General features: G+C 41.0%; 1 protein-coding gene across 1 annotated transcript in view; it reads left to right on the top strand.

Annotated features, from left to right (window-relative positions):
- tmtc2b (transmembrane O-mannosyltransferase targeting cadherins 2b) overlaps positions 1 to 27,104 on the top strand; it is a 92,227-nt gene that overhangs the window by 31,606 nt on the left and 33,517 nt on the right. The window contains exon 2 of the mRNA XM_010756822.3: positions 8,518 to 9,094. Coding sequence (XP_010755124.2) covers positions 8,518 to 9,094 — 577 coding nt within the window. The remainder of the gene's footprint in view (positions 1 to 8,517; positions 9,095 to 27,104) is intronic.

The raw sequence follows: 27,104 nt of genomic DNA, 5'->3' as shown, positions 1-27,104 counted from the left end.
TCTGTGCGTGCGCGCGTGCGTGTGTTCTAAATCACTAAATAAGCTTTCATGCTGTGTTCTGGTTGCTGCCTTGTGCTGAGCGGAGAGGAGTCAGCTTTAAAGCTCTACATAGAGGTAATAACAGTGTGATCTGAGCTGTCTTTCTGCCTGTCTCCATCTGCCTACTTTCTCCTGAGCTGTTAGTGTCTTTAGCTGATTGGTTCTCTCTCATATTTGTTTGTGTTTGATTGATTGCACAGGGCTTCTATAAAATTGCGGCTAATCACAGCGCCCTGCAGGAAGGAGAGCTCCCGGAGTCCTCATGCACTTAGGCAGCATCTTTATATTTAAACAGCAGAGCCAGATAGCTGTGAGGAGAACTGGGACAAGACACAGCTGTTTCAAATGCTGGATATATAAGATGGTCAGGGTACTAAAGATGTCTTCTCCTTTCTGCTCCACTGGCATTTTCAAAGGATCTTCCTGCACCTAAGGCCCCATGCAATAAACATCAGTGAGAGGAGGCCTCTGCGTTGATGTGCCATGATTCAGGCTCATCCTTCAGGGCTGCTGTGCCTCGTAAAAGCCTCTCCATGCAAAAAGGTTTGCGAAGAGAAATGGCAAATGCTGGACAGACAATCCATCCACTCATTTGTTGCTTCTCTGCATAGGCATCTGAGCTCTGACTCGCACAGGATTTTTCCATCCCTCTCTGCTAGTCCCCCTGCATCTGGTGCGGGTCTCCCTGAACTCCCTCCATGGGTCAACATGCTCTGAGCCCAAACCAGGATGCTTAAACGGCCCAGTGGTAGGCCAGGCCGGATGGGTCTTGCACGCAAACACGGCCACAAGCCCAGAAAGTGTAGCCGTCTCTGCACTGATCGCCCTCTCCATGTGAAAGAGAAGCACTCTAAACGGGAGAGGAGGAACAAATCAAACAAATTTATTACCACATGGCCGAAAAGGTCAGAGCGTGACAAAAGACCTCCTGTTGTGAGGAGGAGTGCGGTGGAGTGGCCCCCCTCTAAACAGAGCTGGGGTGACTACCGCAGCATTAGACATGGGTCAGGGGAAACATGGAGGTAGAACTAGTTTGAGAACAAAGACCTTCTTCTTGTTTCTTGTTGCACTGTGACGTTTATTTAATAAAAATCTGCTTGTTTAAATGTTCCACTTTAGTGTTAATTTAACTAACAAAGCCCAAAAGACACTAAGAAATTAGATTTTTCAATTTGGTGACCATTATGTGGCCATTATAAGAAATTTAACAAAACATAGGTTGTCAAGGATATTAATCCTCTGTGAGAAATGCAATGTCACGTTATAGTGAACCAGCCTTTTCAAGAGATTAGTTTTTTAAACAGCATTTTCAACTTTTTTCTATTTTTAAACAGTTTGTTTTTTTTACTTTATTGCTATCTTATTATTATCTTTTATTTTTAATAAAAAAACATTAATGCTCAACAGCTAAGCTAATGTGGCTCTAGTGATGGTAATGGTCAGTCTGTCGGTTCCCTCACGTTCAGACCAGATTGAAATATCTCAATAAATATTGGATAGGTTGCCCAGATACTTGTGGTTTTGTCAGGTTTTTAATGAAGCACCATCATGAGGTCAACATTTTTATTTGTCCAGTACTTGATTGTTAAAATGACACCTGCTTAACCGTCTGTATGTTAATACGTTGACATTAACATATAGCTCAAAATACCATTATGCCCAAGTATAACCTCACAGAGCTACAAGCATGTATGCCAACTTTCTGATTTTGGACAGACAGGTGCTTATACGTCAATATGTGGCTCCAAAATAATTTCACCCTCAAGGAGGGAACTAAGTTTTATGAAAACCATCTGAGTCTCAGCCTTGCCCACCGCACTAACCCAACGAGACGATCTATTAAAAATGGAGGTAGTGAAAGATGCAAAGAAACAGTTTCTTGTTGGACAGAAGAGAAAGAGAATGTGTGTGAAAGAGGCCTACAGAGTGACCCAGCAACTGTTCGCTGTGTCTTGCCACAGTCCTGCACATGCTGACAGATTTATTGGATACAATAATCAGAGTGTATATCACCCTGCTCTGCTCTGCACAGACAGCTTCTGTAATTGGCTTCTACACCTGGAATCGACTGTAAACATCACACAACTTTACACTCGATTGAAAAAGTGACTTGGGTATTTAATGATTTGTTGAAAATGCGCTTGGTTTTGACGTTGATTGAGATTTCAGTTTTTACTTTAACACAAACAGCATTCATTGTAGTCTACTTTAATTAAACATGATGTTTTCGTTTGTATTAACTGAAATTGTTGAAATTAAATTCTGACCTTTTTAGCCTACAAAATACTGTGAAAGTGTTGGTTCTGTGTTGATGTCTAGTTGGTCAAAAAGTAATAGAGACAGACTTCCAGATAGCTTTATCAAACAGGCTAGTGGCCCTAAGGCCTCTGCTGGACATCAGAAGATTGAGCTGGATTCATACGTGCCCCTGGCAACTGTGAGATTCACCGCTGAGCTGCCAGGATTCCTGCTCTGTCTGCCTGGTTGGCTGGATAGAAGTGTGGCCTGCTGGTTGGTTGGTTTGCTGGCTGGTTAGCTCTCTGGATCAGCATTCAGGTCATACCCTACTGTGCCCACCCCATACAGCACAAAGGGCTGATCAGGGATGCTAAACAGCAGGCACGGGTATTCACCGAGCTTAAACACACTGCAGTGCTGGACGAGCCTTCTCAGCTCCAGACTCAGTGTCTCAGTGTTTGCTTGTCTACTGTGCCATGAAATGGAGTGTGTGTGTATGATTGTGCCAGTGGAGCAATGCAAACACCCTGCCTGAAGGAAAGAGCTATTCTACTTAGTTAGGGAATGCTGCTGGATGAATTGGACACAGTGTTGCAAGTTACACTTTGATCCTTTTTAGTGAGCCTTTAGCGAGATCTCTTTTTGTGAATCTGTGGAGGTTTGCAATATGATAGAGAAAGAAAAAACAGAAACTCCATGCTTTCTTTCTACAATCCTTGACAAGAAATCTGATTTAAAATATGAACTTCAGTATTAAATTGACACCACACCCTACTGTATAGAAATTTTTGAAGTAGCAGGTCGAGATAAAGTGGCTATTCCACCACAGAAAAGTCAGGATATATAATGCAGTAATGGACTGTCGATTGTGAGAATACTGAAGGGATGAATTATTCGTTAGGAGCACAGAGTAAATTCAGCCCAGATGCACCCCTAATTACAGCAGTCCATGACCTTTATTCTGATTGTCCATCGCCACAATCTCATCTATCCTTACTCTCCTGCCTTGCATCAATTACAATGATGGAGGGAGGCATCAGGTGTCTGCAGCCAGGAATAATGGTGAAACATCCTCTGTTTAATTTGCTCTTGGCAACAGTGAAAAACCTTTTTTTTTTCTTTTTTTTTTTAATATTTGCATATTTGAACATTTCCAGCTCCATAAATTAAAATGAAAGCCCGACATATCAATACTGTCTAAATAACAAATAAATGTCATACCAAAAATTCAGTCTTGTGTAAAAGGAAAAAAAAGCTCTTCAGCACTCCCTGAGGCTGTTTTCTTTTATCAAGAGCTTTTATTGTAGGCTTACTAATCACATATGTCAAATGGAAGAAAGCGGCTATTCATTCTTGACAATAGGGATTTTACGGCACCCTCAGTGGTGGTGTGTTGGCTACAGTGAGCTACCCCGCAACCACTTTCTCTGTTTGTCCTCTCTAGCTTTCCTCATCTTTCATTCACTGCACTGCCCTCCTGTTAAAGCTAAAATATCAAAACATTTTGATACTGGAGTTATGAAGTACTTTGTAGCCTAAAGATATGGAGAGGATGGAGAGTTCTAAATGTAGCCAAAGCAAATTTTGACTTTTTTCCATGTTGAATCGGACCCAGGTGCTTTTTTTTCCCCCTTTTTTTTTCTCCCTGGCTGAACTGGTCCCAAAATGTTAATGCTTGATTACATTTTACCTCATTTTGCATCCAAGCCCCAGTGGCTTGTGGGTCTCGCCGTGTTTTCAGAAGCTTTTTGTAACAATGCCCCAAAATGACGACCCCCCCCAACTTTGTGCATTTCATCTCCATCACCGTCTGCATTAATAATTGATGTATTCAAATGAGCTTTTTGAGAGTTGGATTCCTTTCCTGATGCTACTGAATACATCAAAGCACTGTTATGGTACAAAACAAGAGATTTAAGAGTAGAAATGTATTGTTTCTACTGTTTGATTTATAGTACAGAAAACAAATTGAATATGTACTCTTTGAAAGGACATTTTCTTTTTCTATATTAGGTACCATAAGTGCAGTGGAGGTATACCATTAATGACCTCCTAGTGTGCCCATGGGAAGAAACATTAGACAAAAGAGCTTGCCGGAAACATTGAGCGGGCTACCCCGGTGTCTCTGTGGGCAGTCTAAAAATACCACTGTGTCTCTTCCAGATATTGAAGCTGGGTGATGACATATAGTTGGCAGACCTTCGATCACTTTCCCCAAACTCCAACCAGAGTTGATTTTCTTTTCACATGCTGTCACAAATGGAAATCTTTATATGCCTTGTATATTAAAGGGCTTTAAAGGGCTGACCTTCTCTTTAGTGGTCACTAATTAGTCCGTATGGTATGCAGTGGAATCAGTGTGGATATTATTTATTAGTTTACTGGTTTGTGTGATAAGCCTTAATATGCAAATATTGCTCTCCCATTTTAAAGGATTGGGTAAAGGAGGTACCAAACAGGTGGTAGTCATGGAAGCAACAGTGGAAGGTAGCCTATAGAGCATTGTGGGAGATGTTGGCTCAACAGGTTCGACTACAGATGCCATTTTTTGCCAGATTAAGTTCTTTTTTAAACCATGACTGGAGGCTCCCCTTAAACCTTAACCACATTGTTAAAAATGTCCAAATGTAACCAAACAGTGAACTGCCAATATATAACCCTAAGCTTACAGAAATAGTTTGACATTTTGAGGAATACTCCTATTCACTTGCCAAGAGTTAGATGAAAAGATCAATACCACTTTTCTTCGATATTTTCAGCAACACAAAATGTTCCCTAAGCTTTTCCCCTGTGTGATTTATTGACAGACTTCCAGTATCTGCATTCTTTGGTGTGGATAGTTTGCCTGTTTTATTATTTTTATTCTGGTCATATGGCTATTTCGTTTGAAGCTTCATTTCAAATTCATTGAGTGGTTGTAAAGGGAAAAACCTGATGACATGTCCTTGGTTTTCAATCTTCTTTCTAATATCCAGTCCCATCTCCTGTGTGTGCCCACTGCTTAGACTGTGCACAGAAAAGCCAATCCAACTTCCATTTTAGATAGCCTCCTTATGCGGGATCCTGTAGTCACTGGACCTGCCTATTTTTCTGAGACTGTGAAACTGTTTCAGAGGTAAAGAGGTTAGCTCTTACATGATTATTTCTCAGCTAACGGGATGAGGAGATAGCAGGAGCGTTTTTCATGGAAATGATTTTGAACTCAGCCGAAAGAGTTCAAGCTACACCCACATAGGAAATCTTTTTACTCTGGGTTTATAATTATATGGTCGGCAGTTGTCTTTCGCTAGAGGCTTATTTATACAAATGCTTGTATAATAGAATAATAACAACAAGGCTGCTGTCTAATGGTGTTGGTCTAAAAGAAAAACTAATAGTTTGTTCATTAATACTGAGACATTTTACAGTTTTTTGTCAATTGTGAATGGTCTCTGCACGGTGGAAGAAATGGGATATTTCCATAGTCCTGTCTGTGCTTTCTGAACTGGTAGTGGGGTGTGGACGTGACTTTTTTTGTGAAGCTGTAAGAAGATTTGGACAGGCCTTTGATATAAGTAACAGACATGGTGCTGTCTTTGTTTTCTCATTTCAGCAGGATTTAGAGGTCTTTGTTTAGTCCTGCAACAGTTCTCTAAAAATACTGAAATGAGTTGAGAAAAGGTTGTCAGAATTTCTAGGGTCTCTGGGTTCACCAAAGTTCCAGTTAATGCATAGGCACTGAAAGCTTTCATAAAAGCAGCATCTTTCTTGCATATTCCATGCTGTATTTACATAGGTAAATCAGACTTTGCGCACATAAAAAATTTAAACATGTATAAAACCTCATCTCCAACACGTTATGACAAGCAGGCAGACTGTTACAGATTGAGGCACGCGATTGAGATCCAAGCAAGTTGTGGAGGAATTGGGTTTGGCAGCAAGAAGTAGATGCATCGAGACAGAGTAATGGGAGGTAGAAAAGTTTTTCGGGGGCTTCTCTTGTTAGTGGCCACATGATCCTCTCGTTCCTCTGGGAGGCGGCGTGCAGGCACGCGGTTGTTGGAGGAATGTGCTCCCGGCTGGAAAAGGTTTGCAGCGCATGGAGAGGTTCTCCTCCTCACCTCAGTAAAGCTCTACTGAGAAATAGACTCGGTCAGCCACGGAAACTCAATCTACCTCTTCAGCTGGCCTCTGTGCTCGTCTGATAATGATGAAGAACTACAGTGGATTAATGATTTGCCATAGATTGGGAAGACTGACCATGACTAGTTAGACTTTGATTCAAATGTGTTAAATCAGCTGTGGGTGTATCCCATTCATCTGCTCTGAGTAGTTGTTTGGGAGTGGGTTAAGAGGTTACACCCCCCTCTTTTGCTTGCGTTTCCCTGCTTGTCAGCCGCAGTACGCTAGGTGCTGGCCTGCCTCTGTGACATAAAAAACAAGAGACAATCTGAGAGGTGAACCTACTGCATGGCGATTCAGGAAGCCAAATCTGTAAATGTGTTGGGCTTTTGAGCGACTGGCACTGGATTTTGTCTGTTACTTCGCTGCCAGAAAAATCTGGTGTGGTTTGGAGGCAATATATAATGTATCTGGCCTCCACCGCACTGTGCAATGGAAAAACAGCACACTTGTCTCCAAAATGGCTTTGAGATGTAATTGAACCATAATGCCTCTTATATGAGCATCTCGTGGTGGAATGAAGATCTCACTTGACAAATGGGCCTGCGAAAATAAACTGGCATATCTGAGTCATGAAGTGGAGAGTTGGGCTACCGACTTTTAAGCCGGCTGGTGGAGGGCTGGAGCCCCCGTCATTCCGACATTAAAGCTAAAGAAACCCAATCATCTGTGCGCTGACAGCTAAGGCATTTCTATTATATCCCAGCTGATTATTTCTATGCTCTTTCCAGCATACTGAGGCCAGGTAGTATTTATTTCCTTTAGATCCATCATAAGATGGGCTTCGTCCGTTCACCTTTCTCTGAGAGAGCTGCTTGATTTTGTGATTTGATGAATGCCGCAATCCCTGCGTCACTATGCCATATTCCCCATGAGCTCTCTGGTATTGAGAGGCGTCAGTTGCCAGAGTAAAGTTCTTTGCATCAGAACAGCCAAGGGAGCCGTTCATTACATTTATATTTACTTTATTTACAGATAAAATGTCTAATTTATTTTCCTGTCTTGTGCTCTCTGCGGCTCCCTCCCACCTTTTCTCCACCCATCTCTCTTTGAACTAATTGAGTGTGTTAATTATGACTGCCGTGAGGACACATTACAACCTGCTGCACTTGGCTTGTTATCACGTGCCATGTCTCATCTATCACACCTTTAATTACAACACCTCTGTTCTATTGCCAAACACCTTCTTGCTCTGCAGAGGCTCATGCTTTTGCTTTCACATCATCAGCACCACCGTCTCCCTGTTAAAGCGTAAGAGGCTTTGTCAGACACCTCGTTCAACATGGCAGAAAAGATAGGAAAAACATTTCAAACCCTGCTGGCTGCCACACACAGCTTGTGGCTGATGTAGTGTCGTTAGGTTAGGTCATGTAGGTTCATCTTTGACAGAGGGGAAATCATGGCCCCTTACTTAGAGACAATGCTGACCAAGATGGCCTGAAATTACACATTTGGTGTTTGGAAAAACGGATTTATCTCTCTGTTTTGCGCTGCTGCTTCTGCTTCACTCCCTGCATAAGCTGCCATGGCAATTGTCACCATAGGTCGCCTTCTCTGTAGGCTGCATTTTGCCAACATGGCGTTCCCCTACTGTGTGCCAGTATTTGTTTGTGGTTAAGGGTGTGGTGCTCTTGCTTAATCTCCGAGTCCACAGCTGTAAGAGCTGTGGATGCGGTGGCAAAGCTGCCCAGAGCTTGAAGCTCGCCCTCTGATTTTCTGTTTGTGAATGCCACATGACCACACTCTTGGGGTAAAGCTGTAAGCAAATGCAAAAGTTTCATTTCATAGCAACCTATATTTTCTGCTTAGTCCGCAATGGTAAAGAATAGCTGTGCATCCTCCTCAGAGAATCTGCAGTGTGTTGCCAGAAGAAATACTCCATACCATGAACACTGTTATCAGATGAAGCACTTTTATTGAATGTGGCAGGGCGGTAAAGTGGTCAGGCGTGCGAAGCAGTGTGACATTAATTGAACTGACAAAAATGTCAGCGTTACTGTATCAAATATGAAAAAATAATCTCTCCATCTACAGAGAATATACATTTTCTCTCCTGAACTTTTCCTGTTTTCTTTACAGCCGTGCAATCAAGACTAATCAGGACCTGCTTCCAGAGACCCCCTGGACAAACATCTTCTACGATGACTTCTGGGGCACCTTACTCACACACAGTGGCAGCCATAAGTCTTACCGGCCCCTCTGTACCCTCTCCTTCCGCCTCAACCATGCTGTTGGTGGGTTGGAGCCCTGGGGTTACCACCTGGTCAACGTGGCCGTGCATGGGGCCGTGACAGGCCTGTTCACCTGCCTGGCTCGCCTGCTGCTCGGAGGAGGTCTGTGGAGCCTGCTAGCCGGCCTGCTCTTTGCCTCTCACCCCATCCACACCGAGGCAGTGGCGGGCATCGTGGGCCGTGCAGATGAAGGTGCCGCCCTGTTCTTCTTGCTGTCCCTGCTGTGCTACATACGACACTGTAAGCTGCGGGGTCACGCTGGGCTCTGGCGGCTCGTGGCCTGGTTCCTGGGAAGTCTGGGCTGTGCTGCGTGCAGCATGCTGTGGAAGGAGCTCGGAGTGACGGTCCTGGCTATCTCGGCGCTGTACGACGTCTGCGTTTTCCACAGGCTCAAATTGCGACAGGTCATCATGCTGCTCTACAAGGTAAACAGTTTGTTCTTGTGCCGTGGTGCGACTTTTTCACTTGTATCTGATTCCCTACACCCGCACCCTGACTCTCAAGAATCTGGCGTACAGCAGTGGAAAGTTGATATAGGTGTGTGTGCCTGTGTGTGCTACTATATGTGTCTGTTTTGTTAGCTTTTCATCACAATTAAAAAAAAAAAAAAACATTTGTCAGTGTATGCACAGCTGTGTCATTCAGGCCAGATTGTGTTTTTCATTAAATGCAAGGAAGCACACATGTTAGGAAAGGAAAGCAAACAGAATCTCTTTTTTTCTGTCTGTGCAGGAGACAATTAGTAACGCATCTATTGATGGGTAATCTGAGTTGAATGTAACTGATGAGAATGAGTATTGTTATGGTAATGAGGAATCAGAGGGAGTTTTATTACTAAAATGTACATTATTATACCCTTTTAACCTTTCTGCCTCAGGACTAAATGCATAGTAATGTGCAAACCCACAAGAAACTGGTCTGTTAGACATTTTAGGTTCTGACTTGTAATTCAAGATGTTGCCTGTTTTTGTCCCTTCATGTGGCTCCACCTCTAACAGTCACTTATATTGTTTTCTTCTCCCGTGAGAAACTAAACTCTGAACATCTAAATTAAGAAACTCTGAACATCTAAATTAAGAACCCATTTAACCAATAAGAAGTCAATTAAACCAAACCCAATGTGAGAATGAGTAGCTAATTGCTCATTAAGCCATTAGTGTTTATTATCTTGAAATTGAGGAGGTCTTTATAAAACATAATGATGAAAAGTGAGCTATTTGCCACATGTTACATGTTAGCAATGGAATAAATCAGTGTGTGTGTGTGTGTGTGTGTACATGTGTTTACTTGTGTATTCACGTTGCACACGGCGAGAGAAAATGAAGAAAATGAAAACATTTTTCAAAAGAAATAGCTGAGATAACAAAAAGTGATGGCCATTGTTTATTTTCTTGTCGCTTTCGAAGCGTTCAGCCATTAAGTAGCCCTTTTCCCCCAACAGCTCCTGTCAGAAGTATTTACTGTTTGCTGTCTAGTCAATGTGACATCCATGACTCTCTACCCATCATAACAAATTCAACAAGACGTGTGCACAAATGTGACAAAGGGACCGCAGAGCAGCCAATGAGAGGGTGGCTATCTGGCACACCCCAGCAATAAACAGCTCTTAAAGAAATGTGTTGTGAAGAGGGATAGGGGTCAGCAAAAATTACAAGAGAGAGACACAAATTAAAGTAGTTAAAATAGCTCAGTGAAGAGCTTTTACTGCTCAGGGTAGTGTGGAAGTGAAACGTGGGGGCCTCTGCTGCTGTCTTCACACTGTCCTCACATGATTTAAGCTTTATCTGACTCCCTGTGTCCTCTGGAGTATTGCCCATCCATTGCCGCAAGCAGACAGGCCTTCTAATGGCTTGTCAGGCATGGCTAGACTAGAGAGGAAACAGGGCCAAAAGGGCCAAAGGAGATGATGCCTCATAGCTGACAGTTTTTCAACTTTTTGATTGAAAATCCACAAAGCCTGCTGATCCAATTGTCTTTGGAGGAAAAAAAATGGACTGGCAGATAGTTACACTTCTGGCATGGAGCAAGCCCTACTGATTTCTTTCATGGTTTGCCATTGTGGTTAACTAACTTGGCATGCGCCTCAAGGGGCAGATGTGCTCTGCTACAGCACGGCACATCCAGTGTAGCTTCTGAATTTCAGAGTGCTATTATGGTAGTGTCGATAAAGGTTTTTGCCCTCAAGCTTTGTAATGTCTGCATAAAAAATATTGTTGTTCACTGATGATCATAAGAACTATAATTATTTACTTAGTTGTTTAGAATGTTTAAAAGATTAAAGGTTTGCACACAATTTATATAAATACAATGAAACAGAGTAGAGAGTAAAATATTTCAATAAAATAAGTGAAGCAGCAAGAAACTACATAAAAGCAAGATTTAAAGTCTTCAGATGTTTCTTCAAAGAATTTGCAGTCACATGTTGCATGTTGAATGTTTTTGGGCAGTCTGTTCCACAGTTTTGTTCAATAATAAGTAAAGGCTGCCTCTCCATGGTTCTTTGTAACATGTCATGAGTGTAAAGGGGGAGACAGTCGACTATGGAGGTGCTATACCATTCAGATGTTGTACATAGTAGTACAGTAATACATTTTGAAATCAGTTCTAAAAAGGTGTGATGTTCTCCCTTTTACTTGTTTTAGTCCAGGCACTGGCAGCTTCTTTTGTGCTCACTTAAGTCTGTTCAATTTCTTAGGCAATCCAGTTAAAAGAGCATTTGCAATAGCCCAAAAATAATAAAGCATGAATCATTCTCTTGTGTGTGCAAGTGCAAGATACAGTGCACATACTGTATTTGTTTTTTTGTTTTGTTTTTTTTATGTGGTTTTGCCACTGAATGAACCTGATGGCAGTTTACAACACCCATTCTTAGTTAAAGAAGCCGCAAAAAAGATTTCATTACTTCATGGTTAGTTGAAAGATGGAAATAATATTAATGATTAGGGATGCACTGAAAATTCGGCCACCGAAAAATTTTTGGCCGAAAATGGCCCAAAAGTGCATTTCGGAACAAATTAACAGTGATTAAAACAACATGGACTTTCTAACAGTATAAATGAAATAATAATTATACTAACTGGAAATTCACCTGGAATATTTGAAGGATATTAAATAAACATTTACTTTCTTTGAGAAAACATGTCTACAAATTTATTCTAGCCTATTTATGCAATAGTAAAAAAAATAGTGAAATATTTGACAACCGCAACGGTTTCGGTATTCGGCCAACCATTTAATTTTTATTTAGTTTCGGTTTCGGCCGAAAATTTTCATTTCGGTGTATACCTATTAATGACTATGTTTATTCCCAAGATCCAATACTGAGTGAACCTTAACTAAACCTCTGTTTTACTTTAGCAAAATAGAACATACCCTGCAGGCATATGTTGGCGTAAAGCTGTTTTCAACATTGCAAACTGCAGGCATCCAGGCTGTCTCTGTATTGTACACTTAAAATGTCCAACAATTTTAAGTGAATTGGTCACAAACCATAAAAAAGGGACAGATTTAACAAAGCAACACATTCAATAGAGTCTGAAATGTGAAATCCCCCTTTTTCTTTTTCTTTTTCTTTTTTTTTTTTGCAGCACAGAGGAGAAGAGAGGCCATGGCTCTCACAGTGGGTTCTTTGCATTGAGAAGGCAAATGAGGCACTGCGTGGGTTGTCAGGCGCTCTGGGAAAACTCTGCAAAACAACTAACTGTTTTTCATTCTGTTGAGAGTAGACCATAAAACTGCATAATTCTCTGGAAGTCAGGCTGCCATATATGGCTAGCTTTTCCTAACGTGCAACTTTGAGCTGACAATTGTCATTATGGTAACATATCATTTAGTCTCACCACAAACAACATAAAAGGAAGCACAGACAGAGAGTGGTTATCATCACTTCAATCATGTTAACTTGGGAGGTTTCTTTTCATATAAGAACTCTCTGCCTGTAATGTAAGTCTGTGATCATACATTCATATGTATGAGTATTGTGATTTGATCTGTTGTCCCCATGGCAAACAGTATCCACAACAGCAGCATGTACATTCATCTCTCTCTGTTTCTGTGGAGACAGGCAGCCACTTTGACTGATGATAAGCAAAGGGAGTTATTCCTCAGGGTGAGTCGATCCTTCCACCGCCTGCAAGAACATTAGATGTGTACAGAGCTCAAAGTGATCACAGTGAAGATAAATACCGTTCCCTCCCTTAAGTTCAGGTTTAAGATCTATCAGGTGCTGAAAACTCTGCAGCTAAGTCCCCAAACAGAAGTTTATGAATGTGAAAGCAGCATTGTAACATTAATGTTGTGTGATAAGAGGGAAACTGGGCGTAAAAGCATGAAAAAGGAACTGTCATCATGTTCCAACCTATTTCCTTGTTGAAGTACATAAAACCCATCCTTCAGTCGGACTAAATAGTCTGCTTTGTTTTGTAAGTGACAGGCCACTATGGGCCGGCGCTAACATTTTATCACTGAGCTCTCCACTCAGCCTCATTCTTTTGACATTTAACGTAGGAAATGGTGAAACAGGGCTGCTTATCTGATTGTGGCACAGAGTCAATTACATTACAGTTTTATATCTGCTGCAAATCTCCCGTTGTGTCAGTACGACTTCTGTGTGCAGCTTGTAGGTTGAAGGCAGTGGAGACCAAGACCAAGACCTTTACTGTAACTCCATGTAGATCCATAACTCATTTCATCAAGACTTTTACTGCAGACTGGCTGCATATAAATCAGAGATAATGCATGGATATTATCTCAAATGATTGGTTATATGTTGTGTGACAAATCTCGGAAGAGGAGGATCATGTGCTACAATTAACCATGTGTAAAAAGAAATCTAGAAAAGAAGAGCTTTTCTTTAAGCGACAGCAAAATCGAAGAAATAATCTTGTAAAAGGAGACATCTCACATTAAAGCATGCTGCATTTAAATTAGGGCAGAACAAATTGTCGTTTTGAATAGACTATAATTCGTTTGTGTACTGTACATGTGTTTCTTCTCGCAGGCTTTTGTCTGTGTAATGTTAATGTCAGCGCTTACATGGATCTATTTCTTCCATTCACCAAGCTAAATTGTCCCTGGGCAAGACAAAAACCATAAGAAGGATCAGACAAGGACATGCTATTTGCTATATGCTATATTCTCCAATAAATTCTGTGAATATTAAACATTGGTCACATTATACATGCAAGTTTAGGATTACTTGCTACCCGTGTTCATGTCAGTGGTGTAAGAACTTCTCCGGCTAAAATAGAAAACGGAGATGGCGAGAGGGAAACAATAGAGCTCAGACAGTAATTGAAAAAGCACGTTGGGTTAACGGTGGCTCTTGGCATCCAAACTGTGAGGAAAGCTTTTATTAAGCGATCTGGTGCAACCTTTACATGCTCGAGTGACCTTTTCTAGGAAAACCACAGTGCTCTTTAGCTAAATTAAAGTCTTGCATCAGCACTTTTAAAAGATGTTTTCATGAATATATGCATACAAAACACCTCTTTCTTACAGAAATGCCTGCATTAAGTGGCAGTTTAACTATTTATAATACATAATCTCATATATACCTTTCAACAAGCACTAACCCCCTTCCACTTCCTCCTCCCAGTCATTAGTGTGTATGTTTAGTGTACCGGCACTTGCAGTGTTGATAACTGGTGCCAGTGTAAGTCTACAGCTTACAGTGTGTTCTAATTAGTTCTTTCCAAGACTTGTCTTCAAAAGTGGAAAAAAAACCTGTCATTAAATTGTTTACTCAAGCTGACCTTTACAGTGGTGATGTTCTCCAGTTGCCTTGGTGCCTGATTAAAGCATTTATAGCCATGTGTTGTTATGTATTGTGCTACTCTCAGGCAATGAGTTTATGGCATTCAAATGTAACATAGTTGGCAATGGAGTGAGTGTGTGTGGTGTAACCGCAATTTATGTGGAAAAACGTGCTTTTTACGAGACTGTTTCCTGCACAGCATTACTTAATAGGCTCATTTTCAATAAGAGATAGTGAAACACAATTGGAGTTCCTGATTTAGGAGAGGAAGGAATGCTTTTTAATGTGATCTCACAGTGTTTATTCCATAGCATAATGTCATAAATTGTTTGTCCTGAGGACTTGGTGTTCTTTCTTTGTTTGACCATTAAAATAAACGTTTGGACAATTGAAGAAGTGAAATTGGCCTGAACGTAAGCTCTAACGATGGGAAAAACAAGACCTTGGCCCCGTAATTCAACCAGAGAGAGAAATTGTTGTGAGTTTGTTTCACACCGGAGAGATGATACTTTAAACATACAGGTACAGTATGAGCCACAGGGCCCTGAGGGGCTGACACTCCTGACATGACCATGACAGGAACAAACCTTTGAAAACACAATAGAGAAATCCGATGCTTTGAAAGTGAAAACTAGATAAAGAGGAATTATCTTGGTGATGTCATGTCAATACTATACATCCATCAGTAGTCTCTGACAACACAAAGGCTTTAAATATATGTTCAGGTAAACTTGAGACATTCCTCTGTGATCGCTTTTGTTAAATCTAGAATCCGGAGATGCAACGACTGGAAAATGATTTCCAAATCTGGGACGAGACCCAGCTGGCCCTTAGTGAATGTCAAGCTTACACACTTTATCTTTTCACACCTCCCGTTTTCTGTTCACACTTTGGCTATTAGCGCAAGGTCACTGCTTACAGTATGTGTGTTATGTGTCTGGAGAGTGACGGAGCTGACAGAGTTTACCTGCGCTAAGAGCTCAGGTGTTGTGGAGCTGGCGAGGCCGCTGAGGCCTGACCTCAGTGATGTCAGATATGAAGGAAATCGGGGAGGGCAGATGTGTGTGCAGTGATTGTTTACATACAAAGGTGTGTGTGTGTGTATTTGTGTAAGCTATAGACCTTGCATACAAAATATGACATCCATACATACCCTTGCTGTGTATTAGATGAGGTAAAAGGAAACACAGCCCAGCCAATACATTCTTACCTGGGGCTCCACAGATGCTCCTCTATGCTCTAATGGCTCCTGTCACTGTGTGATGGATTGAGCCTTGTGGGCCCAGCTAGTGCCCCCTGCCCTCATCCACCTGCCTCTCACATGGGGATACACACCACCATGTCTGGTGTGAATATGGAGATGGGCAGTCGGAGGCATGCATAACTGAAGCGCATTTGTAGGAAAACAAAGGCGATGCTGTCTTACTGAGGATTAGATGCATAGTCAATATGAAGCAGCTTACCACCTTAGCTTAGCACAAAGAATGAAAACAGGTGGAAAAAGCTAGCCTGGATTCTTATCATCACTGTGAGCTTGCCAGGCAATCAGCAGAGACTCTAGAAAATCCATAAAGTGTCATTTTTTTTTTATTCTCCAGATTGTACAGATTGTGTTTGTACCTTTGTTCCTTGTTTCCTGTTTTTTTCTAACCTAATCGCATCCTGCACTAACTTCAGATTTACATGACAGTAAACATGACAGTGCTATCGATCTTGTCTTACTCTTGGCAAGAAAACGAATATTTGTATTTCCACGGTTTGAAACTGTATGCTCTTAGTTAGAGCACACACAGTAGCAGAGGAACAGTGAAGACATTCCAAACATGCATATGACTGAACAGGCCTGAACGTCTTCGCTCTGGGGTAAAATGAGGCAATTGCAAGTACAGTGATAGAAAGTGACTTGACCTGGGTTTACTTCAGCTTACTGTTCATCAGGCTTAAGTGAACCTGACAGGCAGGGTGACAGTGACAGTGACCCTGACTTCGCCTACTGTGAGAAGATGGAAAAGAAAGAATGAAAATCCCCTCAAACAAAGCCTCGTAGCGCTATGGAAAACAAAAGTGATATACAGTATGAGACTTGAAATATTTCACATTGTCCCTTGCTTCGCTGAAAATGATTGCATGGCTCGTTCTTTTTATAGCCAGCATCTCTTCGAATCGATAGTGGCATGTTATGCAAGAACTCAGTCCTGGAAAGGAATGTCCCACAGCGCCAGTGCCCTGCAGCGTAGTTCTAATGCCTGCATCAGGTTGTCTTAATAGAGACGTATAGATTTGCTGGTTTGTCTATTTTCTCAAAATCATTGGGCTTTCACAAGTGATAATTGATTCACCCAGAAGTCTTACAGCAAATAGAACACCCAGTACAGACATGCACCTCATTTTAATTAACCGACACATGCTTTCAATGTATCCTTTCACATCTTTTCATTCTCAGGACAGTCCTGAGGCGTACTCCTCCAGTCCGTTCTAAGGACAATTTATATTTTACGTTTAAAGTTTTGCAAATTATAGTTTAGAACTTCAACACAAGTGAAATATAGTTTTAGGCCTTTGTTTCAGTTGCTGACCATAGTTCCTATTTATGGCTCCTTTTTATGGTCTCAGCAAATAAACTGGCATGTAAAATCAGTCAGCCAGAACTGCATTACTTGAGACTTCCAGCTACTGTACCAGTAAAAACAAAGACTAGTTGAAGTCTCTGTCAGTGCTTGAATTATGTAGTTGTGTTATCTAATTAAACTCAAATGAGTATTTTAAGCATATTTTAATTGATTATGTACAAAATCTTAATGGCAAATCATAGCACAAACTCAATTTGTTTTTTAATCTTTTTAGATCTTAACAAAAAGATGAATATTAAAAACTGGAACAGCTCAAAGCCTAATGACAGGTTTACAGCGTACTCGAGTATTCTCTCATGTTAGCTGTTTATTTTCTTGGGAGATATTATGGTATTTAGGAATCTCAATCAAAACAAGCATAAACAGATATCCAATAAACTATAAACTACGACCAGAATCTTTCAGATGGATAAGATAAATAAAATCATTCCGATGCGGAACGGGCACACGGCCACTTTCAGCAAACAAAGGAAAGGAAAGGGAAACAAATGCAGGGCTATCTGCAGATTCAATGCTGCATCATCCCATCATGTCCTGTAATACACAAGACTCCCGAAGGCAGAGTGGTCCAGTCTGTTACCTGAATAGGTTCAGTCCCAGCAGAAATTCCCCCAGCGCATGCTGCTACAAAAGACCGCTGCGTCTTCCAGCAAAGGTCCTATCATCACCGTGGGCGCTCCCAGCGCAGGGGGAGAGAACCGAAGAGAAGCAGAGCATGTGCGACGGAGACGGACAAAAATGTGTTGAAGGGGAGGCAGAGAGGCATTAACGGATGGGGCAGCCAGGGGACAGAGAGAGGAAGAGAAAGGGAGTCTGCTGTAGACATTTTCAGGAGGCTGTGTGCTTCTGTCAGATGGCCTGTCGCTCCACATGAACCATCAGCTACCGGATGCTCTATTTCGGGCTACACTGAGATAGACCTATATGCCAAACCGGTGTTATAGCTGGTTATTAAACACGGTATATGAATCAGTCATAAATCAGGTTTCAGGTTTCACTCTGAGCATGTGTGAAACCTGCAATGACACTCATTTTATTTTTTCATTTGTTCTGTAATGGCTTTGGACATTCTGTATTTTAGCGTAGTACATTCAGTCACCCTTGCTTAGAATGCTGCTAGACCTTTAATATACAGCAATATTTCAGAGGCTTTCATTTATAAGTAAATAAAACAGTGCTATTTTGGAGAAACTAGGAACACCAAATCATGGCAAAATATAAAAGGTCATGAATTTCAGCCTCAGTGCCATATGTACATGTATATGAGTATGTATGCAAATACAGTACACACGTGCGTTCCACATTATTCATTGGATTGGTCTCAGCTCTTGGGCCATGACAAAAGGAGGAAAATACACACAGTCGTAATGGGAAGAACGAGCGACCATTAATTTACCGAAAAAGCAAAAGAATTCATTAAATACACATATGAAATAATCACTTTGTAGATTGGTAGTGTTAACATGTGGATGTATGAAAGTGTAATGTTGTCTGATGTAAAAATAAACCAAACCGAACAAAAGAAAACACGTGGTGCATAGCGGAGAGTCAGCGATACAGTGAGAGAGAAGAAAAGGGACGGCTGATTCTGAATGCATTCTGGATAGACTGGCCAGGCGCACCCAGTTACACGAATAAGAAATCCGCCTCAAAACCAGGACCTAAAGAAAGACAAATTGCATGCAGCAGCCCAAGAGCAAAACACAAGCCTACAGGCCAGGGCAAAGCCAGAGAGATGTCACAGTCTTTCATTTAGTTTTCATCTTGCTGTGTAAAATATTTATGTTGGGCGAAAAAAGGCATTTTTGACAATTATGCTGTCATCTGTTATAACTGCAACTGGTAAAACTGCAGGCGAAATGTGTTTAACATGGAATTTGAGTTGATTGATTTCTGCTCTTCTGAAAAGTAAGAACAAGCCCATGTCACGTAGAGGATGGCCAACATATTTCAAGGGACTTGAATATCAATGTAATGCAGCTGCACTACGGTCAGGATACAAGATCTTAATGCCTGTTGTAGGAACAGTGTGTACTTTTTTTTAATGGCTATATTATCCAATGAATCTGGACTTGATTTTATGACCAAGAATGTGTTTCTTCTGCGAGATGAACAAAAGAAGACGTTGAATTGAATTTCTGAATAATAAATCTTTGAACAGATTGGTGCGTCTTTGGATTCTGTCCCAAACTACTCCGAAGCTCTGTTCCTGTTCACACGTCTTCTTTATTTATCCAATATTTTCAGTCTAACTCAGATTCTCACTTGAGGTCTGCTGTCACCCTCAGATTATATGCTCTTTCATATAGCGCAGCAAGCATTTAAACAAAGTGATGAATGAGCAGCCGGAGAGCTCTCTTGCAAAGTACTGAATTTTAAAAACCTTTATCACGGGCAGATTGCGTCGGGCTTGCCAGTGTAGCCGTGGAAGACTGAGTGCTGCTCTTCAGCTGTCCCCCTCCTCCCCTCGTTCCTTCTCTTACAGTACTCTCTAATTGTTTTCCAATCTTTCTTTTTTAGCTGCTGAGTTGCAGTTTTTGTGCTTCAACATTCAGTCAACCGTGTGGACTAAATGGACTCTGGCCCATACCCAATTCTAATTTCTCTTCTGTGACACATTGCAATGATTATCGCAGCGGTAAAGCGAAGCCGCTCGGGACAATCTGCTGGTTGTAAACATAAATGCAAATTGTGGAAAGAATCCTCCTACTCCTCTGTAAAAGGACATTTCAGTGGTATTGTGACTCACGTTGATTAAATACTGTGCGATCAAGCGTTGCTTTTTGTGAGCCTGATATCTCTTCAAGACGCATACTGTAGATATGTTGTTGTATTTACAGTTCGGCTGTGAAAATCCTAGTCATTGAGCTGAGTTAAATGTAACTGATTAGATGTAGAAAGGTTTTGTGTTGTATCTTACCATCCCGTCACAGAGGGATTGAGTCTTGCACCAAATAGAGACACACAGGTGCTTCTGTGCCAGCACATCTGGGAATTCTTCTCTCAATCCTCAGATTCATTGGTAATCTCTGGGCATACTAGGATAGAATTAAAATTCTCATGCCCTTGGTGAGTTCAGAGACATGTGGAGGCTCAGAGACCTACAGAAAGATGTCTGGCATGCCCAGCATACTCCCACTACATTAAGGGTTTCTCGGTTTTCTGTTTGATCTCTCAGGCTCTTTCTCTGTTTTTTGTCTGTTCTTTTTTTGCATCAGTCTCTTTCTTTCTTTCTCTCTCTCTCTCTCTCTCTCTCTCTCTCTCTCTCTCTTTGCCAAAAACTCAAAATTAAAGTAATTCTAAGGTTTTTAAGTGGCTTTCATGATTCTATGATGATTTTATGACTCTGATCTATTGCTCCGTTCCTTTGCAAATTAACCACTGCCCTTTTGGTATTATCACTTGTTTCTACCTGTAGATATTTTTCACCAGAGAGCTTTGGAAAATGAACAACAGTGTGCGTGTGTGTGTGTGTGTGTGTGTGTGTGCGTGTGTGTGTGTGTGTGTTTATGTTTACTCACTGAGTGGATAGAGAGGATGGCCCTGTTATACTTAAACAATTAGCCACGCTGGCTGTGTGGCTCTAGAAATGACAATGGCGCTTTGTCTGTCCACCACTGGTCCAGACTGAAATATCTCAACAACTATTGCATGGTTTTTGTACGGACATTCATATACTCGCTAAGATGCATTGTGACAACTGATATTTTCATCTAGTGTCACCAGAGGTAAAAAGACAATACTTTGGTTTCTAAAGAAATATCTGCAAAACTATGACATTCCCATCAGTCTCCCATCTGTACTTTATACTGAGTGAGCATTAAAAGTATTATTGTTAGCATGTTGACATTAGCATTTATAGGCCAGTGCTTATGTTTATACCTGCAATAACAGAAGAAATATGTGAACATAACATTGATATATAATCACTATTTATGGCGACTTTGTTGGTAAACAGTTGCTTATTTTATTAAATCCATCTGTTAAAACAGCCAGTGAAGCAACATCATCACTCACTTTAAATTGAGTTTCAGGCCACTTGGCAAATCTAAGTCCAATATTCACTCTCTTGTAATGTTATTGTTGATCTCTACCAACTCTTGCCCCTAACTCTGTTTGTCTGTTATGTAGCAGATAGAGCAGTATGTAGCAGCTATGAGAGTAGTGAAAGTGAATGTTATTATTTGGTGACCAAGCTCAGACTGACGTTAACTGCTTCATGGTTTGACGCTTGTTTCTGCTGTTCGTCATCATCCCACACCACAAGTCATCTTTTTCGCGTTTGCTGAGCTTCTCTCTTGCTTGTAACTAGCCAGTATAAACAGCAACAAATGGCATGCTGTCACTGACATGTGGTGGTCAACCATAACGTAACACACCAGAGAGCTATTTTCAAAAAGTGGTTCAGAGAAGAAAAATGCAATCTGCGCAATATTCTACATCCAACATCTGACATGCTTGTGACAGTGTATCAGCTTAGTTTTGGACCCCAGCTCTGGCTTTGTTTGTCTCATTCATGCACATTTTGAAGGAGCTTACCGCCCATGTAAACCCTGCAATACAATGGCTCTGATTTCCCAAATGCAAAGTAATGATGTGGAATCCATGCATGGACATGGTTAATCTAGTTTGGATACAAGTGGCAACCGTAAACCCGGAACTGACAACACGCCTCCGAAACACTCAATTTTGAATTATTTTCTCTCTTTACATTATTTTTCTGTTTATCACTGAAGTCCTTGAGAGTCCATAAGCAGCATGCAGCATACAGTAAAACACTCCCCTCCAACCCTCATTTCACCCTCCTTCATAGAGCTTGAATCAGCATCTTGTCACAGCAAATTTGCAGTAGTGGTCACACAGTCTGGTTGGCCTTTGCAGTACAAATAAATATGGGAAACGAAAGACCAGAAATCAGGAACACTGAGTTTATTTTTCAAACCATTACTGTGGTTTCACTGAATAAATATCTCCTGTGAAATGTTAAGGGTTCCGAGTTGACTTTGGTTTTCCATTGTCATTATGTTCTTATTGTTTGGTCTGCCCAACGCTTTTGCCTTTTCCGAATATGACTTCAGTTTGTAGTGACTACTAATGAAGATGAATTTGGAGTTGTTTGATTTTCTGGGCTTTTCAGTTACTTTAATGAATTGCGATGCATGACCTTGATGTGGCTATGTGACCCGGCAAATACATCTCGACAAAGAACAGAAAACAAAATGGTGTGGGCATTTTTCTTACCACTCTGAGCTTACAGGTCAAGCTGTTGCATGACTTGAACTTCCAAGAGGACAAACTCATTCTTGCCTTTTTGGAAAATATTGAGAGAGTTTGTTGTTTTTCCATACATTTTATCAACTCAAGTTACAGAAACCACTGACAACTTGGCAAACTGGAGGATTTTCCATTGATTAGCTGTTTATGTATCTTTGCCTCGGGGCCTTCTTCATCTTGCTCCTGCCTACCTATAACACACTTCTCTATTTATACTCAGCCAGAAGTTCAGATTTCATCCCTCTCCAGAGGCACCCTCTGGTTGACAGAATAAGATCTTTCCTATGTCGTTATAAATCTTTAAATGCCTGATTGCTACTGATGACAAAATAAATGTACTCTGATTATGACACTAAGAGAGAGAGACCCTTACTGACCTCTCAACAAGGATCATCTGACTCCAGCATGAAAAGAAGACTTTTTTTTAGCATGATTGGGATATCTAGAAGAAGTGTGTTTAAAGTGAGACAGGGTGAGACGAGCTGGAATGCTGAGTGAAGTTTTCAAGAGAAATGGATCCGGTGTTGGTTCAATGATTATGGTTAATAAAAGCTGACCAAGAGAGCATGAGCTGGCGTGTTTTACGACGTCTTGGTCGGAAATTTTTGTACTCAAATTTATATGCTTTCGCCACATTAAAAGTCCAACTTTTTTTCACAGTAGGCCTTTAGAGATAGACAGAAATACTTAAAAGAAAAAACTGTTGTTTCACATTTAGCTTAGAAATCTGAGCTCTGTAATATTACTAAACCTGTCAATGCCTTTTATTCAGATAGGCACCACATAATGTTGTGTGTTACCCTCCTTTCCCCCACTTCCTTTATGGTCTGTCACATATCGTACTGTGTCTTATCCACTGCTGGAAGCTGCGTGTTTGTAATTTTCCTGTGGGTCTGTGGGTCTGTTCTGATGGGTTCAAACGGGTTAAAAGGTTTGATCATGAGCAGTGCAAGGCAGATCCGCTATGGAGTTAGGCTCCATGACCTTTCGGACCATGCGGTAGGCAATCCACTATCCACTCAGCTTTAAGTAAACTATACACTGTAGCTGCACACAGATGCTTGTAGGGGATTCTCTATCGTGAAGCGATGACAGGGCTGATGTAGCTTATCTTAGCTACATGACAAACTGAGGAATGTGAATTTATTGGATGTGCCCCAAGGTCCGATATGTGGGGAATCTCTGTTCAGACAGTAGACTGTGAAAAATTGTTAAGAGACGTTTCTTGGGTGTTCACTAACCCTCTGAGGCAAGTGTCACCTTTCAGCTTTACATTTATCAAAACTTAGTGGTTCATACTTAGAATAGTTTGACGTTTTGGGATATATGCTTCATTTTCTTGCCAAGAGTTGGATGAGGAGACTTTTCATATCTTAAGCTAGCCTGGGGTCTTCTCATCGCTGTGAGGTTGCCAAGCAACAAGCAGAAACTCCAGGACGTTACCTCGCCGGTGTGTCTTTTTTTGTTTTTTGTAACAAACAAGATACAGTATAACGTGTTAATTAATTAGCTTCAGAGGTTCTGGTAGGCGGATTTAGTTACCTACATTACCCCCTCTGTTTTTCCAGTCTTAGCTTGGCTTAGCTGAACATTAAGACAAACTAACAAAGCCTGCTTACCAACACCTCTAAACTCACTACTTTACACATAATACCTCGTTTGTTTTATCCATAGAAAACTGAAAGTTTGTAAACATTTTGGACGCTATGATTATGTGCTGGACAGTATACAGATCTTACAGATACAACATGTTAATTAATTAATTCATTAATTAAGTTTTAGAAGTACTGATGAGTAGATTTTGTCACTTTTTGGCAAAGACAAGTTTGCTGTTTCCCTCTGTTCCTAGTCTGTGTGCTAAGCTAAGCTAAGTGGATCCTAGCTTTAACTTTATATTCATCCTCTTATCTAACTGCCGTGTAAGCAAATAAGCACATTTCTCAGTCTGTAAATTTAGCCAGAAAACTTCCCCCAATTTATTGCAGCATAAATTTTGCCAAAATAAAACACATTCTGTGTGTGTGAGTAAATTGTCAGCTTAATCACATTTTGACAACGTGAGCCAGCTGGTGGTAATCCATAACACGTTGTTAGGAAGTGTAATATTCAGGCTCTTATCTTGTCCTGTCTGCTAACAATCAGATTTTTACACCCGAGTGTTCTTTACTGTCTCAAAGGAGAGGAACAAAACAGCTGCAGCTGATAAGAGAGAGAAAACATAGGTGGTGAATTTGTGGTTCATCAACCCACATGCTTGATTAGTTGATCCAGCACTCAAGGAAGGTCACAAGAGGAGTGTATATCCATCCATTAAACCAGTAGAAAGGTTTATACTGATTTTTTGGCAAGGGGATCTGGTGTTCAGACCAAATTTGAGCTTTTTCTTTGTGTGTGTGTGTGTCTGTGTGTGTGTCTTTGAAGGTGGTTACTCTCTGATTGGTACCCTGAGCTCATTTTCACTTCCATTACAAGTCCATCAATGTGAAGCAGGATCTTGATGAAAGGCTCTTTGCAGACAATTGATCTCAGTAATGATGAAGAGGAGGGGATAGGTCAGACACACCGCTGCTTCTTTCACAGGATTTCTCTCAGGTATTTGCTGGAGGGTGAGCCAGTTACAGCGTTGCGGTTTGGTGGGCTAGTTAGATGTGTCGTGTGATGGATTGTTCTTAAAATGCTCTCGAAAAACGGTGTGGTGTGCATCAGCCAATTATGCAAAAAAGGCTTTGTGTACCCCGAGAATAGAGTACTTTCTCCAAACTAATTAATTAAATTTCTCTCTGAGCTCTTTCTGCTTTATGTTACCACAACACTTCTTTCAACAACACCCAAGCGGATGTTGGAAAAAAAAAAAGATTGAGTTTTCTTTTCAGTCAATTCAACCTAATCAGAGTGTAGAGAAAAAAAATACATGCACAGGCACAAATATTCAGGGATTCAGTAATTGGCCTATTTTGCATTTCATCTCCAAGGATATTTTATTCACACGCTTTCCTTATAAAGACTAAATTGTTTCAATTCTGAACTGATTGTGCCTGCAACACAAAAGGCAAGAGAGAAAAAACACTGCCCTCATGCCTCCTATGGGGTTGTGCTAAACCACTTATTTCAAACTAAACTGGATTATAGACAAAAGACACAAAGCTGGAATGCCTCAGTTTTCCTGCATAATAGAGCTATAGCACCAGGGGAGCCGTTGCCTGGCTGGTAATTGAACTTGTGCTTTTGAATGGTAGACACATTAACAGCAGACATATTAGGGAGGATGCATATGTTTGTTTATTCAAGAGATAATAGACTTGGGGTTCATGTTGTCCCCCCTGTAATGTGTCCTCCAGAACATCTCTAAAGCACTTCCTGTTTGTTTGCTGACCATCTCTGCTTTCACGTTTATTTCCCTTTAGAAAGTTAGAGCAGTTGGTAAAGTAGGCCGAGAGGAGGAGTAGTGGGGTAACAAATGTGAGCAATCAAAAGATTGTTATGCTAAAGACTTTATTCTGCATAGAAAAAAAGAAACTCTCAATGTGCAAGTGCAGCACAAGAATGTAAATGAAACACTGCCTCAGTCCTCAGCATCGACATATGGATGTGGTTAGCGTGGTGGTGTCTGAGTGTGTGCTGCATCTGGGAAGAGTCAAGATGACATATCTGTTTGTCACAGAGCCAGGTATGAGTATGCATAGGAGTGGTCAACTTTCAGGTCTTCAGAGGTGTACACACAAAAGCATGAAACACACATGCCAACTCGTTGTTACAGACGGTGGTCTCATCACAGCGGGAGCAAAGCTGCTTTGCAGAATCAAAGTCACTGTAAAAATCAGCCATAAACAGAACAGAAATTAGCTCAGAGGAGATCTGGGTGTTGTCTGGTTTGGAACCTGGCAAAGTGCCCCGTCCATATAACACCCAATTGTGGATGACCTGATCACTCCAAAAATAGAGTAATCTTTCCTTCCAGTCTCTCCTCAAGAGTTCTCTGAGATAACTTTGACTTGTAAGCCTGTGTTTTAGCCAGAGACGCAACTTGAGGGTCTGTAGAGGAGCTCTGTAAATCCAAGCGGGATCTGCCTCAAGCTGTGATTGAGATATATTCACACTGCTCAGCAAGCCTCTCTGGCAAAGTCTGAACACAGTACAGCCCCTGAGCCTCATGGACCACCTCAGCCCACTTCATCTCCTTATAGAGTTTCTGCTCACCTGCTTTGATTAGAAAGTGGCCAGGACCTCTGTTTCTCCGCTCCAGTGATTCTAGGGATTGACTGTACAGTGCACATTGAAACCTGGTGTGTGAGATTTGAAGAGGATGATCTCCATCCATTCAAGAGTTCATAAAAAGTTCAGACGACTTTAGTTTGGGCAGGAGTTTTACTTTTAAAGGACTGGTGATTTGAAATGCCACTGAGATACATAAATGTAACATTTCTCTTAAACTTTAAGTGCATTTTGTAACATTGTTTTGTTAGACGTGTCAGAGTGTGATATTTTCTGAAATATATTTCATGTAGAGAGTCAGTTGAAACCCTTTGTACGATGCTACAGTAAAGATTGGAAACAGGGCAAACACTTCGCTCTGTCCAAAGATAAATTTGTCCAACAGTACCTCTAAAGCTCACAAATAAACTTAAATTAACTTTAAATAAACTTTATTTAATCATTCTGGTTCAGGGGGTGACAGACTTGCTTGTGCTATTTCTCCAGCTAAGTTGAACTAACAGGTTCTAGCTGTAGCTTCAGATTTATCGTACAGAGAGCGGTATCAACCTTCTCATCTAACTC

Source organism: Larimichthys crocea, chromosome XXI (genome assembly GCF_000972845.2).
Source record: "Larimichthys crocea isolate SSNF chromosome XXI, L_crocea_2.0, whole genome shotgun sequence".
Lineage (NCBI taxonomy): Eukaryota > Metazoa > Chordata > Actinopteri > Sciaenidae > Larimichthys > Larimichthys crocea.
This window is presented reverse-complemented; position numbering and strand designations above follow the sequence as displayed.